General features: G+C 34.3%; 1 protein-coding gene across 2 annotated transcripts in view; it reads left to right on the top strand.

The window, feature by feature from the left end:
• The window catches only part of LOC149795041 (synaptic vesicular amine transporter-like), a 43,367-nt gene extending 25,490 nt beyond the window's left edge, over nucleotides 1-17,877 (top strand). For both annotated transcript variants that reach the window (XM_089964718.1, XM_089964719.1), the window contains exons 8-16: nucleotides 4,115-4,216; nucleotides 4,885-4,980; nucleotides 5,558-5,636; nucleotides 6,048-6,099; nucleotides 6,861-6,924; nucleotides 7,391-7,510; nucleotides 9,987-10,032; nucleotides 15,270-15,357; nucleotides 15,700-17,877. In XM_089964718.1, coding sequence (XP_089820844.1) covers nucleotides 4,115-4,216; nucleotides 4,885-4,980; nucleotides 5,558-5,636; nucleotides 6,048-6,099; nucleotides 6,861-6,924; nucleotides 7,391-7,510; nucleotides 9,987-10,032; nucleotides 15,270-15,357; nucleotides 15,700-15,801 — 749 coding nt within the window. In that variant the 3' untranslated portion in view covers nucleotides 15,802-17,877. The remainder of the gene's footprint in view (nucleotides 1-4,114; nucleotides 4,217-4,884; nucleotides 4,981-5,557; nucleotides 5,637-6,047; nucleotides 6,100-6,860; nucleotides 6,925-7,390; nucleotides 7,511-9,986; nucleotides 10,033-15,269; nucleotides 15,358-15,699) is intronic.
• The last annotated feature ends 3,141 nt before the right edge of the window (nucleotides 17,878-21,018 follow it).

Here is a 21,018-nt window from a genome sequence, read left to right as displayed (position 1 = left end):
CTGGAAGGTGACGCGAAACAAGCATGGAATGCTTTTCGCCTAGTTTCTACAAACTTCCTCGGAAATGTTAGGGCAGAAAACTATAAGGAACTAGTAGAAGACATGTTGATGAAGTATAAGAAACTTGGCTGCAATATGTCTCTAAAGATTCACTTCCTTCATTCCCATTTGGATTTCTTTCCTAGCAACTGTGGTATTGTTAGTGATGAACACGGCGAACGTTTTCATCAAGATATCGCAACAATGGAACAAAGATACCAGGGAAAATGGTCCACTACAATGCTGGCTGACTACTGCTGGACACTCCTCAGAGATGCTCCCGAACAGCTGTACAAGAGACAGGCGAAGAAATCTAAGATGTAGTCAATGACTTGATTTTTTATAGGTAGGCTATTACAGTTGACCTTTTACTATTGGAATGCATTTCGTTATGTAAACATTAATTTCTTGCAGATTACAAAAAAACTAGAGCCAATTTTGCAATTTGACTGTCATATTCGTGTTCAGCACATAAAAATTGATAAGAATTGACTAATTTTATTTCAGTAACATGACTTTTGTAAAAATTTGTTGTCCAGTGTAATCTAAACTTTGCCAAGTCCTCCATACAGTCCGGATTTAACTCCCAGTGAAAATTTTGCCTGAATCCCGTTATCAAGAGTTAATAAGGGGTAGACCATTGGGAAGCCGTGTAGTTGTTAAGTGTATGTACAACACACCACATAGTGAATGCACAATAGCATTTAATAAGTGGATAAAGGGACGGAGAAAGTGTGTAGAAGTGCATGAAGAGTACTTCGAATGGGTACACTGACGTACAGTTCACTAGTAAAGAACTTTGTTGTGCCGCACACCGATATTCAGAACTTTTAAATATCCGCGTGCATATATCCAGACTGTGTTTACATATGGCGTCTCGTGCGTCAGTCCAGACTGTGTTACCTAGGGTGTCTCGTGCATCTGTCCAGACTGTGTTTACATATGGCGTCTCTTGGATCTATCGAGACTGTGTTACATACAGCGTATCGTGCATCTATCCAAGCTGTTACTGTGTTACATATGACGTCACACGTATAATCTCTATCGTTGTACTTGTCTCATTTTTTATACCCCTAGTTTGTAATGTAATATATATATATATATATATATATATATATATATATATATATATATATATATATATATATATATATATATATATATATATATATATATATATCGCTATGTCCGTTCGTCTGTCGAAAAAAAACACTATTTTAGTTCCCGAAGTACAATACATTAACATAACACTATAAACCTGATACCAGTGTTTAACTAGTATTACAAATATACCCGATACTTGTATTAAATTAGTGGTACAGATGTATCTGATACAAGTGTTACTCTCGTAGTACTTACGTACCTGATACACGTGCTAAACTAGCAGTGCATGTGTACCTGATACGCGTGTTAAATTAGTAGTACAGTTGTACCTGGCGCACGTTTTAAACTAGTAGTAGATGTGTACTTGATACACGTGTTAAATTAGAAGTACATATTGTTGTGTATATTAATTTTGCTAGTTATTATTCTCCTTGATTATATGTAAATATAATAGAATTTTGGACATGATCTTGTCCAAAATCAAGTTCAGTGTGTATCTAACTAGAGCCCGTCATTCTGTAAACAAATAATAAATAGTTAATATTCCCGTGGAGTGTGGGTTAATGGTAAAATCATTATTAACACAGGTCAACATATTTATTTGGGTCAGGGTCGAGAACATTGGTGTTTCCCATGGAATAACATTTTGTACCACATTCCTTATTATAAATTTAGTAACAGATTTTATCTGTTTACAACTTAGAATTTTCTAGAATTGAACTTTGATCCTACATCATGACTCTTCTTTTGTGACTTTTTTCCTTCTCAATATAATCTTGTTTAGTTGAAAAATTATCCATTCCTGCGATAATATCTGCAGCAAAAATCATTTGTATTGTTGTGTTCAGGTTTTGATTTGGGTATAATTATTTCTTCAAATTAATTTGGAATTATAGTTATTTCAGAAATACTTGGAAAGAAACATTAATTTGGAACTATAGTTATTCAGAAATACTTGGAAAGAAACATTGATTTGGAATTATAGTTATTTCAAAAATACTTGGAAAGAAACATTAATTTGGAATTTTAGTTATTTCAGAAATACCTGGAAACAGACATTAATTTGGAATTATAGTTATTTCAGAAATACTTCGAAAGAAACATTAATTTGGAATTATAGTTTTTTAGAAGAGAACAATTCGGATTATATTATCGTTATTTATTAAAAGACTCTTGGCAAATCATTACACTTCAGGCTATTGGAACATTACCACATTCAAGACTACAGGCCCATCAACACATTCAGTGTTGGATTTTAGTTAGAATATCACTGGACTTTAATTAGAACTTTATTCGTTAGAATTGATAATAAAACTTTTTGGACAATTTGGGATTTAATTCGCAATACTAGAAGTTTTTTTCCTTCAAATTTTCAGCCAGGGAAATAAATTATTTGTTGAATTTTACAAAGCTTGTTGTCTTTTTCGCTCTTTCATTTTACCTAGCTTAAGACCATAGAGTCGTAATAACATGTACCTGATACACGTGTTAAACCAGTAAAACGTATGTACCTGATACACGTGTTAAATCAATGGTACAGATGTAACTGATACGCATGTTAAATTAGTATTACGATGTACCTGATACAAGTGTTAAATTAGTAGTACAGATGTACCTGATAAACGTGTTAAATTAGCACGATGTACCTGATACACGTGTTAATTAGTAGTACAAATTACCTGATACCCGTGTTAAATTAGTAATACGATGTACCTGATACACGTGTTAAATTAGTTGTACGATGTACCTAAATGCACGTGATCAATCAGTAGTACAGATGTACTTGATACACTTGCTAAATATGTAAAACGATGTACCTGAAACACGCGTTAAATTAGTAGTACAGATGTATAGAAGTGTTAAATTATAAGCACATATGTATTTGATATACGTGTTAAACTACTAATACGAATGTACAGTTTGTTTTCACAATTTTTTAGTTTCAGAAATTTTAACTTGTAATAATTTTATCTGTTCATCCATCCATCCATCCATGCATTATCCATACTTTAATTATCGGGAAAAACTTCAAAACTTTTCCAGATATCTCCAAGTAGTTTGGGCACACATATTATGCTAAATGTGTAGATTCGCCTTTTTCTACTCACAATTTCTTAGTTTCAATAATTTTAATGTTTTTACCTGTTTGTTTTTTGTTGTCTGTCCATCTATTATCAATATTCTTATTTCTATGGCCAAATTTCTTTTAATTTTTTTTTTACATATCTCTACGAAAAACGGCACACGGATTTAACTTGTTGTGAAGACCTGACTTCTGCTTTTCACAAGCTTCTTTGTTAAAAAATAAAAGAAGAAAATATTTTGTTCTCATCTATTTGCCTGTTCATTTATTGATCATTCACTTTGCTTTCCGCATCAAAACTCCAAAACCATGCAAAATATATCCATGAACTGTTGTTATACATATGTTGACGTAGTGATGTAGATGTGTCATGTCTAGTGACTGGTGTTCAGTTTCAGTAAAAATTAAAAATCATTTTGTCCTTTAATTTTCGGAGTAAAACTCGTAATTTCCAATAATTCAAATCATTGTAAAATCATTATGTATCCTTGCAGGGTGAAGAATATTAATGGCTACTTCTTCTTGGATTTTTATCCCCTTGATCTGCAAAAATGAGCCGATGTAGGTGGATTAGCTATCGCTATATCAGTCTGTACATAAACCTTTTTGGTTTTCAGAGCATAATTCTTAAACGGCTCGACCTTGTTCAACCAAAGCTAGTACACATGTCAAGCTAAATTGTGATACTTTTGATACTTTTTGATACTCTTAAATATCAGTATTCATTATAATTTTTAAGTGCTGGATAAATTGGGAGTGTTTCACCACAAATACTAGTAAAAGTAGTATACAAATTAAGAGAGACGGGCCACTTTATACTTTCATTTCTCTCCACATTAGCGTAGGACCTGGCGGATTTGTCATCTCTAAATGACTCTTTTGTTGCAGCCTTGCAGTTATTTGTTCTCCAGCCCTCCTACGAGCCGGAGTCACAGAAGGGAACATCATTATTCAAGTTGCTCAGGGACCCCTACATCCTGATAGCGGCGGGTGAGTTTAATAGGGAGACACAACTATGAAAGTCCATTTGTGGGAAAGATGGTGATGATACTTTTTATATGATGCTGGTCAGAAAACTTGTTTTCATGATATTTTAGATTCTAAGCAATTTACAAATTAAAGTCTGTTGGGAAAAAATAATTTTTTCATCTAATAGTTAAGCTTGGCTCTGAAGTAGCAGTTTTGGAGTATCAGTCAACTCAATTCATTCTGAATCTACGGTTTTGGAATGTCGCACATTAAATTCCACTCTGGAGTTATGGTTTTAGAGAGTCATTCACGACAATCATCAGCACTTCTGTTTCATAATGAAATCCTAATAGTCTTTAGAAAATCACCGTGAGATCCTCAAATTGTCGTCCTTACGAGACAATGTTAACTTTCTTAACACCTGAGCCTTAATCGTTATACATGAACCGTGAATTAATCAAATCTGTATCTTGAAGCAATATTTATACTTGAGTCACAATATTTTATCAGGCAATGTGTCGCAAGTGTGTCAGCGGACACAAGCAAAGATGGACAGCTACTTTTAAACATCTTTTTCTCTCAATATTTGTGAAACATTTGAAACATTCCATCCAACGAATTCTGTTAAAGATAATAGGGAAATGAATATCATATATGTTATGTGGTTACATTTTGTTGCTTTTGGATAGGCTCGATTACTTTTGCAAACATGGGTATCGCAATGATGGAGCCTTCTTTACCAATCTGGATGAGAAAGACGATGCACTCGCCTGAGTGGGAACAAGGTACTCATATTGTTATGATTTAAAATGTCCAAAATCTCTAACTTTCCTTTCGACAGTTTCAATTAATAATTGCCCACATTTTCACCGGAATTGAAAGATTTAAATTATTTATTAAGAAGAAACTAAACATTCCATTTTGAGAAAACTGATATCGTAAGTTACTGTATGAAAGGTAAATTTTTTGAGATATAACGAAAACTTGAATTCGGAACAGCTTAATTATTATTACCATTTGTCGTGAGGTTATTAGTCTTTGTTGCCTCCATATTTTAACAGAAATTTCATGCTACCTGTTTTTCATGATTATACTACATAATGATGTTGAAATAACATACCATCATAGCCATTACGGCTTGGTAAGATCGTACGACATTATTTGCACGAAAGCATGCATTTAAAAATAGCTTTTGCTGCATAAACTATAATTACATATGTGAAACTTTGTGTATTTAATTCATGTTTCGAAGAGAATTTTATTTAGTAAAAAGGTTTGATAAACTAACTTATTACAGTATTTTAATCTGACTTTTTAAAAAAAAAATATTTTTTCCTATTTCTTCCAAACGTTTGTTTTCAGGTGTCGCCTTCCTACCAGCAAGTGTTTCTTATATGATAGGAACAAATATATTTGGTCCAATAGCTCACAAGATTGGCAGGTAAATGTTACACACACGTACGCACGCACGCACGCACGCGCATACATACATACATACACATACATACATACATACATACATACATACATACATACATACATATCGTATACTACTATCAGGGCCATTTTTATCGTAGGGACCTTGCATTACTAGGACTTGAATGAAATCAGAATTTAGTCGTATAGTGTTGATAGTACAGTTTTTGTTTATTTTTCTATTTCATTTTTATGCAAGGACTTATAACCTTGAATGAGTTTTGGTCTACATTTATAACTGTCACTATAACAACGCACGAAGTGAACACTATTGGAAACTTTGTACACGTACAGTATAAAAATCAATATATCCTATTTTATATTAGTTTAAGCTAGACATAATTAGATTGATGCTCTGTACTACATTCTGTTACAGGTGGCTGAGTACAATGATAGGGATATTAGTCATCGGCGTATGTCTTATATCGGTATGTATAAACGAACTTGCTTCAATACGAAGTTTATATAGAGCTCTGTATATAAAGGTGCTTTCTTGAGTTACTTCCATATGAAATTCATGACAAGAGCTATATTTATAGAGGTTCTTGCATTCATATAAAATTTATGAAACGAGCTAATATGCCAGTGTGCACTGAGTGTATTAAATGCTCTTTTGCAATAAGGCGCTTCACTACAAGACACTACTATAAGGTGGTTATGGTCACATGTCTCATTTCATTATTTAATAGCAATACTGTATATAAGGCTGTATATATAAATGAACTTATATCATTATGAAATTTATCACACGAGTTGAACGCCACGAGTAGCATACACAGAGTGTAATACAATGCTCCCTGACTACAACGCGCATCAATATAAGCGGTTTCATTTATAAGGCGGGTATTATCATAGATCTTATTATATCATTTAAAAGCAATATTATGTATGAAACATAAGTTGTTTCCAACAATCGATCATTAATTAATGTATAAACTAATTAGTTTGTAAGGAAAGCAAACAGCACATTCGAAGTTATACTTTCCGTGTGGTACCAGTAGTAAGTAAACATTCCATGTACGTTGATCAATTTATGTTCGAAAATAGTAGAAAAGTAATGGACAGAAATGTATACTTCAATCGTTTATTATTTTTGCAGGGAATATTATTTAGATTTGGAAAAAAAGGTTTGATATACTAACTTATTACACTAATCTTTCTGTCTAAATCATGAAGATTCTCTTTTCAGATACCATTCTGTAGACATGTTGGGGTACTAGTTCTACCAATGTTCGGCCTAGGATTTTCAATTGGTGAGCAAATATTGTATATTAGGGTCGAGTCCAGCCCATCAGTAAAACAAATGAACAGATGTTTATGACGAACATTTCGTTCATTAAATAGAGTCACGAAATTCGCATATTTCGTAACGGCTCTGTGTCAGAAAGATCATTACCACAAGAGCAGTTAAGTGAATTCTCCATTTTTAAGGCTTATTAATTTTAGACAACGATATGAACTGTAAGTAAACAATAACATCATTATATCAGTCCGTCCATCGGTCTATTTATCCTTTTGTCTTTATTTACGTAGGTCGAAAGGATGAGCGAGAAAAAGACACACGAGCATAAATAATATAGAGAAAGATATATAATGAAGAATGAAGGAAAGAAAAAAAGAAAATATATAAGTATGGTCATCACTTGAGCATAGAATGATTATGCGAAATCCGTATATTTTAGAACTTATTTTGGGAACTGTTCACTTTTTGTATCACAGGTATGGTAGACTCATCCATGATGCCACATATGGGTTACTTAGTAGATCTACGTCACGTCTCCGTTTACGGCAACGTCTACGCTATCGCAGACGTAGCTTTTGCAATGGGCTTCGCTGTTGGTGAGTAAAATTAGCAAAGTTTTGTTTAGTGTATAGCATTCCATCAATGTCCGCCAAGTACTGATTACAATCTAAATGATACACAGTGTAAAATAAAAAAAATTATCGACTACAAAATGACGTCAAAGTTTACTAAACCTGTCATTCTAATTTCAATAGGATTATGACTAATAATCCATTTACAGTCGCCGACTCTCGATCTTCAAAGGATCCAGGAAATGTTTGAAGTATGTTTAATTACCACTTATGATTACAAAAATATGCCAGCTGTATTTCTCTTGTCTATGACATACATTGATTTTCTCATAAATTTGTGTTAAATTGTGTTGTACTTCAATAATTATGTGTGCAGTAACAGACGGCAATTTAAAGATCCAGAGAAACGCCTAGGAGCCACTCCAATGGGCCAATAAGTTCAACAGTATTGCTACATTATCTACGTAACATAATATCCTGTACTTGAAAATGCGCTGTATATTTAGTTGCAGAGCAGATAAAAGTCACTCCCATTTTGTACCAAGGTGCATTTTTACACGTCTTTACGAAACCCATGACAGATCAAAAATATGCTACGAAGATAGACAATATTTAACAACCAAGATAATATATAACAACCAAGTCAGTACATAAGAACCAAGACAATACATAACAACCAAGTCAATACATAACAACCAAGAAAATACATAACAACCAAGGCAATATTTAACAACGAATACAATATATAACAACCAAAACAATACCTAACAAACAAAACAATACATAATCAATATAATACATAACAACCAAGACAATATATAACAACCAAGACAATACATAACAACCAAGACAATATATAACAACCAAGACTTATATAGCAACTAAGACTATATAACAATCAAGACAATATGTAACAGTCAAGACAATATATAACAACCAATAATCGTCACCTTATTTGTCTTACGTAAATAAAAATTAGATAATATTAATTATGTTTCTATTACTTACATCTTTAATTTGCGATTTGCCTATTGCCATGAATAAAAAAAAAAGAATCGTCAGGTCTAGAAAGAAAAAAATACGGTCTTTAAATCTATCCCAAGCCATTTTTCTTCATCAATAAATGCCAGCTTTGCGTTAGCGATATTTCTGCGTATTTTCTTAATACTCAGTCTTCTGTGGAAGGTGTATCTATTTCGAATTATACAGAAAGCCTAAAAACACACAAATAAAAAACACCCACCACAGGGTTTAGATAATTACACAACCACATAAATGGTAATACTATGATATTTCATACATGTAATACAGATTAGATTGCGGTTCTTTTCCTTAGCAAACCAGGCTATGATTGCATAATTTTTACAATTGATTACTTATTCAATTCAAAATGTGGCCATTGTGTAATATTTGTAAAAATACATATTTATGATCAGCATTGTAACGTGAAGACCCCAATAACCGCCATGGTTTCAAGCATATTTTTTAATTTAAGTGTCCTCTTTTAGTTAAGAAACACCTGCCTAGCACAATTTGAGCTGGGGTTTTACCCAACGTTGAAAGCTCGACCCGATCCGCCAAAAGTGTGCATTGAATGGAACAATATGTGCATTAGATGCAATGGCGTATTCTCGTGCTTTTCCGTTAATTATTAAAATAAATCGGGATAATTCATATGTTCAAATTTCATATCCACGTCGGATGTCTATCTGAACATGCATGCAACAAGCTAATATCGTATCTGAACCATGCATGGACAAAGTAATATTTTATCAAAGTTAAGTTCAACATATTGTTTATTACGATATTTTAGAAGTTTAAAAAAAAGCATTAGTATCAGTTAAAAATAGATATATGATAAGAAAGTAAATCGCGGTCAATATTCACCAATCTGCAATAGATCCGCATTGAAATTCTTTCGAAAAACTAAGAATGCACATAGTTCAGGAATGAAACCCAAACTTGTACTCAACACGACCGATCCGGTGGCCTAGTGGTTAGAGCGTCCGCCTCGGATGCGGGAGGTCGCTGGTTCGAACCCCGGGCAAGTCATACCAAAGTCTTATAAAAATGGTACTAGCAGCTGCCTCGCTCGCTTGGCGCTCAGCATTAAGAGGTTAGTGCTAGTGCGGGTTGGCCTGGTGTCAGGATAATATGACTGGGGTGGGGTGGGGACATGATGCTACATGTCTGCTGCGGCATGATGCCCCAGTGCTAGACATAACTGTAAACTGTCACAATGCAGACATCGTAGCGATATGACTGAAATTTGTTAAAAATCCAAATCACACACACACACACACACACTGTACTGGCTTAAATAATTCCTTCTGTATATGGATGTTCTAGCGGTAAATCAAATGAGACATATGAAAACCCTGAGATCATAGTCAAATGTAATGACATTAAATGCACGGCTTCAGATATTTTAACAGCAATGCGTAATCTCATGCAAGGTTGCTTCCGGCACTCAAATGGCTTGCGTTGTATTCCTTTACAGGTCCTATGCTAAGCGGTTCCATTGTGAAGAGTATAGGATTTCACTGGTGAGTAAAACCACTCTGCTGATAGTTCAATAACTGATAGCTCAATAAATATGATGATTCATAGGTGTTGAATTGAGACTCACGTTTCCATGATTTCAGTACAGTGGAAAAGAGTATTAACTGTGCAGATTGGGCAAACAATAATTTTAGCACCTTTTCTAACACTGAATGATATTTATATTATTTCTTTGATATCAGAATTGTAGTGGAAAGAGTACACAAACATCTTGTACTACATGTTATATATATATATATATATATATATATATATATATATATATATATATATATATATATATATATATATATATATATATATATATATATATATATATATATATATATATATATATATATATATATATATATGTGTGTGTGTGTGTGTGTGTGTGTGTGTGTGTGTGTGTGTGTGTTCAAAGGTATAACAGTTTAATTCAACTAATATTTGATGGTGGGGTGGGGGTGGAAATAAAGTTGAAGCCAATAATGAGCATCATTTCAATAAATTTGAAGCCATTACAAAGCATAATTTCAGTATATCGGGAGATATTTGAGGTAATCCGCTTCTGATTGTTCTAATGGAGTGTGTTTCCCTTGTGTAAGAGGGAGACGAGTATACAGAGTATTGGATGCAATGCGTACTATCGATTATTTCCAAATAAATATGTATTATCGATTGTTTCGAAATAAATACGTATTATAGATTATTTCCAAATTAATATATATTATCGATTGTTTCCCAAAAAAACTTATTATCGATTATTTCCAAATAAATACGTATTTTCGATTATTTCCAAATAAATACGTACTAACGATTACTGCTAAATAAATACATATTACTGATTATTTCCAAATAAATATGTACTATCGATTCTTTCCCAATAAACACGTACCATCGATTCGTGTTATCTATTATTTCCAAATAAATACGCGAAAATTAATCCAGTAGCTTCTCGTGGGTCGATGGTTCTTTCCGGGGTTTTCCTGGGTTCTTCCTCCACCATTAATACTGGCCGCCATGAATAGCCCATCGTGTGCTGAAAAATGGCGTTAAACCCTACAACAACAACAACAACCTTGTTTGATAAATATTCAAGTTTTTTTTCAGCCAGATAAGGTGATCTGGTAAAGCATATAGCTTAAGAATATGGTTGATGATTGATATATTTATTGTAGATAGATTAATTATTGGAAATTTAGTGTTCTTAAGCTTCAGAATTGCTGTGAATCTGTATAAATATGTAAGTTGAGGGGATCGTTCTTCTTCTTTCTAAAGAAAATGACACGAGTGAAGAAAAAAAGAAACAATCCCTTTAAACAAAGTAATACCATTTATAACCGATAATTATTACGCCCCCACAATTTTTCTTAACTGTGTTTGTGAAATATTTAAGTCATTAAAGACGTAAAACCTTTTTCTTCATTTGTATTTGATGATCAACATGCAAAAATAAAACTTTACTTTTGTTTAATAAATTGTACTTTGATTCCTTACCAGTATCTTCCTCGATTGGCTGTACATCGGATGTTTGATCCATGTTAACTGATCCGACCCTGTATTTAAAAATTAAACAAGTGAGATTGGTTTATATTTATAAATCAAACTACGCCATATGTGCAGTCAATTATTTTCAAATAAATGCGTTAAATTATATAAATCTATTTCATCTTGTTGACAACGATACTGTCTTTTGGCACGATAAAGTTAGCAGACGCAGCTGAAAATAAACGTTTCAGTTTTAATGTTTCTTCATCTCTAAAAGCTGTTCTGAATGAGTCAGATTCTTGTAATATTGCAATATTCTGTTACATGCTGATGCGCGTAAGTGGTGAATTGATTCAATAACAAAACCTGAGAAGATGGATACTGTTCACATTTGTGCAAAACAGGCCCAACTGACGATGGTACAGATTCTTGTGAATCTTGAAATGTCGCAGATGAACACTTAGGTGATACTAAAATGGTCACACAAAAAAGCGTTAAAGCAAGGTATCTCTCGTGTACAGTTAGAAATAGGAACATGAGCAGTTTAGTGGTATAGTACGAGGTTTTAGGGACAAACGGGACTCCCATGTTAAAGAAGGTCGACTACTCATAGAACCAAACTGGAAATTAAATTTAAGCCGCCATTTTGAAATGTATGATGTAATAGTTTAACATTATGTGTCTGTTCTCTAACTGGAGCAGGCCTTACTCAACAGGCTGCAAACGATAAAAATCTATTATTATTATTATTATTATTATTATTATTATTATTATTATTATTAAGTTTCTTTCAGTCTCTAAGAGAGATTATACAAATGTTTTATGTCTATGTGTGTGAGTGAAAAAATGAGAGAGGGAGTAAGAGAGAGAGAGAGAGAGAGAGAGAGAAAGCAGGCATTACTCATCAGTAATATTATTATTATTATTATTATTATTATTATTATTATTATTATTATGCCCCTGACGGCCGAGTGGTCCAAAGCGCTCACTTTACCGATCACTGTCAGCTCAATTCTGTCTGCCTAAGTTCGAGTCTCGGGCTCTTCTAATCTGGGTATGTGAGAAAGCTTACCAGTAGCTTCCCATGGCTCCTACCGAGGTTTCTCCGGGTTCTTTCATGTATATCCAGCCTGTCTTACGCTGGGAAATTGCGTTAAACACAAATGTTAAAAACAACAGCAAATCCTTGTAGAGGTGGATTGATGTCAGACTTCACTGAGATGAAATATATATTGTGTCTCCATTTGTTAAGCTTTGACGATAAGTATTAGCGTTGGACAGTGGAAATGCCGGATTGGATGTTTCTTTCAGCAAGACAAAATCTCATAAATCTAATGAAAAAAAGCTCCAAAACTGTAAATCATAGATGAATCTTTGAAAGTGGAGTGTGTCTCTTTTTTTCCTTCTTATTGTTCGCAACGGAGTAGAGACCAATACAGGTACCAAGCCAAAACTCTCCAAAACCAATCAAGATTATAGAATTCATCCACATGGTCCGGGATTATCGTATAGTCCTCTCACTAACGCCAGACCACATCAACTTATCGAGGTAAGTGTGACAAAATCACATGGGTAGGTAACTCAAGATAACCAGATGAGTAAAATTCGGGCTAGTGTTTCTGTAATCCCCATTCGCAGCACGCGATATAACGGAAAGAGGAGACATGAATGATGAAGCCTGTACAGAGACAGCCGAAATAATGAATTCAAGCATGAGAACTTGAATGCTAGAAAAAAGCAATGATGTGAGGAACGTAATGAATGATTTATTTCCATATAATGTTTCTTAGATGAACTGAAAAATAAAAAGGAACTGCAGACAAATCAGAATATGATCATATGTAACAAAACTGAGAACTCGTCTAAAGCAGTTAACGAAATGGAAACACGGTTGCTAGCGAACGAAAAAATATAGAACAACAGAAGACTCACTCCCTTAGAGAAATTTATTGTTTTATGGTTTGCCTGAAAATCGGGGAAAGAAATGGAAGGATAAACATACATTAATTAAACTATAAAATTGAGATATGTGCTTGCATTGAATGGAAGAGCCCTGTAACTGGATTGTTTCGTCTGTTTGACTCAAATATAATTCCCCTTCCTAACTACGGGTTTGAAGTTGGAGGTTTTATTACGCCAACGATATTGAAAAAAGTTCATGTGTCGTTTTGTAAATATAATTTTGGTATATCTAAGTCTACTCCAATTGCGTTCATATTTAATGAATTAGGAAGAATTATTATACAAAACATAAAATACAGACGATTGTTCAAATGTTGGCTCAGATGTATAAAAATGCCAGAAGACAGAATTCCTAAACAATGTTACAATTGACAACTAAGAAAAGAAAACTCGTGATTGCTGAGCTAACAATTTTAGAACAATTTTATTTATGTATTGATTTGGCAATGTTTGGTCTATTTAGGGTATGAATGATGAAAATACGTTTCTTAAACATCTAGTAAGAGATGTGAAGATATTTTTGGACAGAATCTTCAGGATGAGATTAAAGCAATGGAAAGACTGCGTTACTATAGGTCATTGAGAATAGACTTCACTTGTCAAAAAAATATAAATAATAATATAAAGACTTTATTGCACAAATTAATATGCTTAGAGAGGGTAATTTGCAAATCAGAAGTAACACGGGAAGATATTAAAATATTTATTATGAAGAACGATTGTGCCAAGTTTATCATGTTAATTTCAAAAACTAATTGCATTTGATTACTCTTTGTCTGCTGTATGGGGAGATCTGAAGAATTTATTTTACATTCTTTGTAACTAAATATTCAACACTAGAAACATTTATGACTTTAATAAAAAATAAAAAACGAGTAACATTCTGGTGACTAACTTAACCTTATTTACTTAAAAAAACTGCGTCTTCTACATCATCATCATCAATAATATTAATAGTTTTATATGATGTGTCTTGGAGAGAGAGAGAGAGAGATTTTCATGAAAGACCGTAGGACCGCTCTGGTGACCTAAATGGTTAAAGCATCCACCTCGGATGCTGGAGGTCGCGGTTTCGAAACCCGGCCGACTCATACCAAAGACTTATTTTTTTAAATAATGGTACTAACATATGCCTCGCTAGGCGCACATCATTAATAGGTTAGTGTTAGGACTGGTGGGCCTGATGTCAGGATAATGTGACTGGGTGGGTCATGATGCTACATGTCTGCGGCATGATGCCCCAGTGCTAACCATCACTATTTATAAACTGCCACACTGTAGACATCGTAGCGATATGACTGAAAACTTGTTCAAGGTACGTTAAAAATCCAAAATCTAACTCATTTCTCTCACTACATAACCGTAGGTTTTGTCTTTACTTTTCTTGTTGTTGGTCAGAGAACGCTACATATGATACACTCTAACCTGGTACGTTTCCCTCCAAGATAGAAAGAACAAGCTGCAAACAAGCAGAACCATCATGTGAAACTTATAACACAATCTGACTTATATTCGAAACCAGACAGACCCATAATGTTAAATTGTTACAAGATATGTTTCAGAATGGCGGCCTAATGTTCATTTCCTGCTTTGGTCTATAAGGTTTTGATCCTGTCTTACATGGGAGTCCCGTATATCCCTAAAATATTGCAATATACTAATAACACTCTTGGGATTATGCGCCAATGATCTATGCGTTCCGACTGTTCACGTAGTTTAAGGGATTAGGAAAAAGAGAATTTGTACTGGGTATATATGTCAATCTAAGATTATTTTTTATTATCCACAGGATGCTGTGGATTATCGGAATTATCTGTATCATGTATTCTCCTCTGATGATGATACTCAGAAATCCACCAGGAAAGGAAGAAAAGATGGTATATTTATCATTGTCGAAAATGAAGTCAACGATCAATTGGTTAAAACAGTAATGATATTCAAAATGTGAACAAATAAGAAAAAATATTTTTAAAAACACACCTGACAAATAGAAGAAGATACACTTTATGGTTAAATATATAATTAAAAGTAACGTGATAGGTACTGCCATTTTCAAACGAATAACTAGAAATTTTGATGACACAGGTGTCTTTCAAGCCAAGTTATCTAATTACTGCGGTATTTACCTTTTAGACCAAAGTATACCAGATGAGTTCTCTTAGGCCTACTTGGATCTCTTGTTATTTATGTTAGTTTACGTAAGTTAACGTTTATTTCAGAGTCTGATCATGAATGAAAAATGTCCTGTGTCATATGTGACGTATAACCAGACCACGCGCAGCAATCCTGTATCTGATGATGATCCCATGGATGACTACTGAGGCTGCGTCTGCATGTTCCGGATATCCTGTATAATATATTTTACTAGCTAATGTATTCAACATAAATTATAGTATTATATAATTAAAAATATAACATGTATGTATGTATGTATGTATGTATGTATGTATGTATGTTTGTATGTATGTTGCAGAATAATACACGAGAAGTTATTTCCTTCCCAATTAAAATTTTAGATTAAAGTTGTTAAAAAAGAGAACTATTTCAGTTTATTTCATGACTTATTCGAAATAAATTTGTCTCATTCAAGGTAAATTCATATATTTCGAAAATTAGGATATAGTTCTGAATACTATTTTATGCCTGCGTCTCATATGTATAGAAATTTCTTAAATAAGTAATGTATACTGATACTTTCAATGAGTATATCAAATTACACTGAAACCCTTTTGAAACAGAAAGCAGAGTACCCTGGATTTGTTTCGTGCATCATCATTTTGTCTGCAATAGAGAAAAATGCGCGCGCCCGTGTGTGTGTGTGTGCGTGTTGTTTTTGTGTATGTGTGTGTGTGTGTGTGTGTGTTAAAACCCAATTTCCTTATAAACAGTTTCAACTAGGTTTCATTGTTTGAGAAAAAATTCGAAATACAATAACTTCATTGAAAGCAAATGCTATGCTTTATAACTAGATCATATACACTGTAAACTTTGTAGTGTAGCGATTAGGTGTGCTGTGTATGTCTCCCAAAAATAATAAATGGCATCCTTCTGAATTGTAAAGAAGAATATGTGTAAAGTGGTGTAGTGATGCAGTTTGATGTACGTTTCGATGTTGGAATATCTTTCTAAAATGTGTTAACACTCTAACAGCATAGTGTGATCTATGTACATATAACATAAATGTGTTAAGCCTATAACAGCATAGTGTGATCTATGTACATATAACATAAATGTGTTAAGCCTATAACAGTATAGTGTGATCGATGTACATATTACAAATAAATATGCATGTTATGTGTAAATTTGCCAAAGGAATGCGCGTGGTTATTGTTGTTATTTGACGTAGATGCTTGTGTCTCGTCAAAGTCATTGTGGTAATTTTCATTTATAATGTTATTATTTGGAGATTTTATTATATGGTATTATTGATATGTTATTTCACAGGCTAATGTGATATTCTATAATTAATGCGTGTGTGTGATATCATGACATCACACGTGATTATAGGCATAAGGATAAAATAGTGATGAAACTAACCTCAGCCACTATCGTAAATTGTACGACTGCATTAACTTACCGCATTATGCGTGTATATTTCTGACCAGTTACGAACAGTGTATATCAAAATCATCCTTGAATGCATCTAAATATATATGTAGCTAACTTTCTATTTCTACCTCTCTGTCCGTCAGTCCATCTATTGTTCTCTCTATCTCTCAAAGCACAGAATATACAGCCTAAGGTGAGCATATGTACCCTTGAAACAGAATGGCAAACTACTTCTGACATTACTCAGCAGGTGCAAAAGAAAGATACACAAATTATAAAACATTATGCAATTGTCAGAGTTTTCGAAGAGAAAAGAGAAAAAGCTATTAAAGACAAAAATGGAAAATACGGAAATTTTGCATTTATTATTACTAATACTAGTTTGACGACGATCACGAAAATTGCCCCTTTATTAGTATTATTATTATTAGTAGTAATAATACGACGCCGACTACTGTGACGACTACCGTTAATTATTATTATTAGTAGTATTAGTATTAGTATTCTTTACTACTATTACTTCTACGACCGCTGTTTTCTGTTATTCTTGTTTTGTTTTGTGTTTTTTTGCTGAATCGATTAAATATTTCGTTTCATTCTCTTAATAACGTTTCCAAAATATCCAAAAAACTTTTTTTGTTTTTCTTCCCTTCTGTATAGAAATGTACTTGTAATTCCGACCCGCGACTCGAATCATACAATGTGTTTTGGATGCATATTTTGTATGCGCGCGCATTTGTGTCTGTGTGTGTGTCTGTGTGTGTTGTAAAAATTCGTACATGAATTTATGTGCAATGTCTTCATTGGTGTACTACAGTCAGTGACTAATTAAACAACTCGAATCTGAATTGTATTTGTATCTTTTCTTTCAGTTTCTAATATTATTTAAGTGGTGTTGTCTCACTTGCGTAGGCGTTGTGAGATTAAATAGTCTCCTTTCCCAGTGACGTCAACGATGTTAAAGTTTTGCGTCAGAGTTTTAAGTGTTCCTAACCGCTCTGGTGGCTTAAGTGGTTAGGCCGTCCACTTCAAACGCGGGAGGTCGCGGGTTAAAACCCCGGCCGAGTCATGCCAAAGACATATAAAAATGATACTAGCAGCTGCATTGTTTGTTGCTCGGCAATAAGAGGTTAATGTTAGGACTGGTCAGCCTTGTGTCAGAATAATGTGACTGGATGATACATCATGCTACATATTTGCGGCATGTTGCCCCAGTGGTAGCCATCACTACAAATTACCACACTGCAGACATCGTAGCAATATGACTCAAACATTGTGAAAGCTACGTTAAAAATTCAAATCACACACACACACACACACACAGTGTTACGATCATGCTTGTCTCCCCTGTTCAAGCATCACGGTACGTTAATTAGTATTTAATTTTGTTGTTGCTGTTGTTTGTTGAAAGTCACATATGTTTTTATCGTCAGTGGCTGCAAGAACTGAAAATGTAGAATAATGTTTATATGGACCTATGATTGCCATCAGTTCGTGTTTTGCTTGCCTCACCATCTTAAACATTCAGTTTCAGCTTTGTTCATAACTGTAAAAAATGCTTTTTGTTAAATTTTTTGAAGTTACATGTCATCTACAATTGATGCTGTATTCTACTTCACAGTTGATACAATGTTGCAATAGGTCTAGAATTTCTATGTGAGGAATTATTGTCTTGGTAGTTTCATCTACCTACCCATTATGGTCACCAATGAAAAAAAAAAACACTGTAAATCTGCCATCAATCTCTCACATGCATCACGCGACAATACTACAGTCACAATAACGCAACAAAAGGACACATTGACTCGGGGGGCCCCGAGTGGTATAAAGCACTCTCTGTTATGGATCAGTGCCATCTCATTTCTATCTGCGCTGGTTCGAGTCTCGGATTCAGCCAGTGTGGGTACGTGAGAAAGCTTGCCGGTAGCTTCTCGTGGGTCGGTGATTCTTTCCAGGGCTTTCCCGGGTTCTTCCTCCACCATTAATACTGGCCGCCGTGTATAGCCTATCGTGTGCTGAAAAATAGCGTTAAACCCCACAGCAACAACAACAACAACACATTGACTCTGGCAAAGCCACTACCTAAAAAGAAAAACAACTGGGGGATATAGGACTGGAACCCAATCCAAAGCCTTGATAGACTCAAGGGTAGTGCAAGCAAGGTTGGTGGAAATCAGGCCCACTGTCAGCCCAGGCAAAGGGAAGAGAGTACACCAACTGAGCTTCATATTGGGATAAATCTAACTCGTAGACTTGATGAACAAAACAGAGAGCATCCCTGACTAAATTTATATTATCTGCATTACTGTTTTCATACAAGGAAACTACTACACTGATGGGGTAGACAGGGGAAACCCACACCAAAACACACTTTTAGAACACAGGGTGTCACTTCTAAGTTTTAACCAGCAAGACATGCTGGGATGGAGCTAAGGAGTGTCAACAAAAGAACATGAAATGGACGTGCCTGTTTATAAATAAGAGAGAACACAAAGTCCGCAGACAAAGTGTAACGTCGAGTTAAAAAGAATAATTCTCGAACAAATGTATGTGTAAAATTGACCAACAGGAAATTTCCACCCCAAAAACAAACCAAAGTCAGAGATTACAATACAAGAGACACAACATAGCTGAGTATCCAAATGGCACCAAAAAAATGTTGGCAAGCGGGAGTGAGGAGGTGTGATTTTTTTTTCTCCAAGCAATTTGCAAAATTGAGAAATTGCAGATGTTGTTTCTGGTAAATGGCACGAAAGTGACGGAAATTAAAATTATCCATTCTTCTTCCGCATGGATTGCAGAAATCATTGGTCCTTCTCGGTCATTTGCCACACATGGACAGTCCACTGGTTGGCATTATAGAAACTTCTAATTTTAATAACAGCTAGCTTTTTTCCGAAAATGACCTCGTCACAACTTTCCAAAAATATCTTTACACAACGTGTAATTAGTTTCAAGAATCAATTTTCAAACATCTGAGAATACAATTCGATCCGTTAATTTCCTTTCTTGCGCTATCTCTGAAATGTTGTTTCTAATTGAGAATATTTGATGCTAATATTTACACCTAAGTCCAACAAACATGGGTATTTTCGGCAAAGGTCCGGATTGGAATGCAAAGGGCATGATCCCAAACTTTGCTCTCACAGGCATATATATTACGATGGCGAGATTCTTGTTCAAAAGAGTGGGGACAAGTACTTATTTTCATGGCCCTTTATCGATAAATATTGGCCTTTGGTATGTCTTTAACGAATAGTAGTATTTCGAAGCGTCCAAACCAAATTTGTATCAATCATATATTATCTCGTATCTTATAGTTCTAATGCGTATAAATGTATAAATATAGACGTCTGGTTAAAAAATATAAAAAGCAGGGACAGAGAAAAAGGCCTTATTTAACAACAGCAGGGGATACCAAAATCATATCCAGTAATGGTACCACGTTCGGGCCGAATTTTGGGGTCTCGCGCTTGGTGACCCTCGATTTAGTGGAGCCCCAATTTGAGAGATATTAATGTCTTCCATTCGTATGAAAATTCAATGCGAGTTTTTTTTACTATTAGGAAAACAGGCAAATTAATATAGCTCTCAAAATGGCTGTAACGAAGCTTAAATACTGTGCTGGGGACACTGAGATGTCGGCCTTTGTTGCAAATTTGGAAAATTACTTGGTAACGAGGTATGTACTTTACAGAGAAGCCAAACAAGTTCATTGGCAATTGATAAATCCGCATATCTTGAAATCTTGGACGAGTGCGTCAGCAGCAAAAAAAAAATCTTTATTCCTTAATTTTTTGGAATCGTTTATACGTGGCATTGTGTTGTCAAGGAGGGTTTCGACCTAGATAATACAAATTTTGTAATCATGTTTGTGTTACTTATTTCTCTAAGGGAAAACATCGACGTTTTAAAAGCAGAAGGCAGTTTTATGGAAAACTAGGCAACTTTGCCACCAAAACCGCCAGGAACATTTCCAAAAGAATATT

This window comes from Sinohyriopsis cumingii, chromosome 7, assembly GCF_028554795.1.
Source record: "Sinohyriopsis cumingii isolate HCF-2022 chromosome 7, ASM2855479v2, whole genome shotgun sequence".
Lineage (NCBI taxonomy): Eukaryota > Metazoa > Mollusca > Bivalvia > Unionida > Unionidae > Sinohyriopsis > Sinohyriopsis cumingii.
Note: the sequence above shows the minus strand (reverse complement) of the source record. Positions and strands in the feature narration are given on the sequence as shown.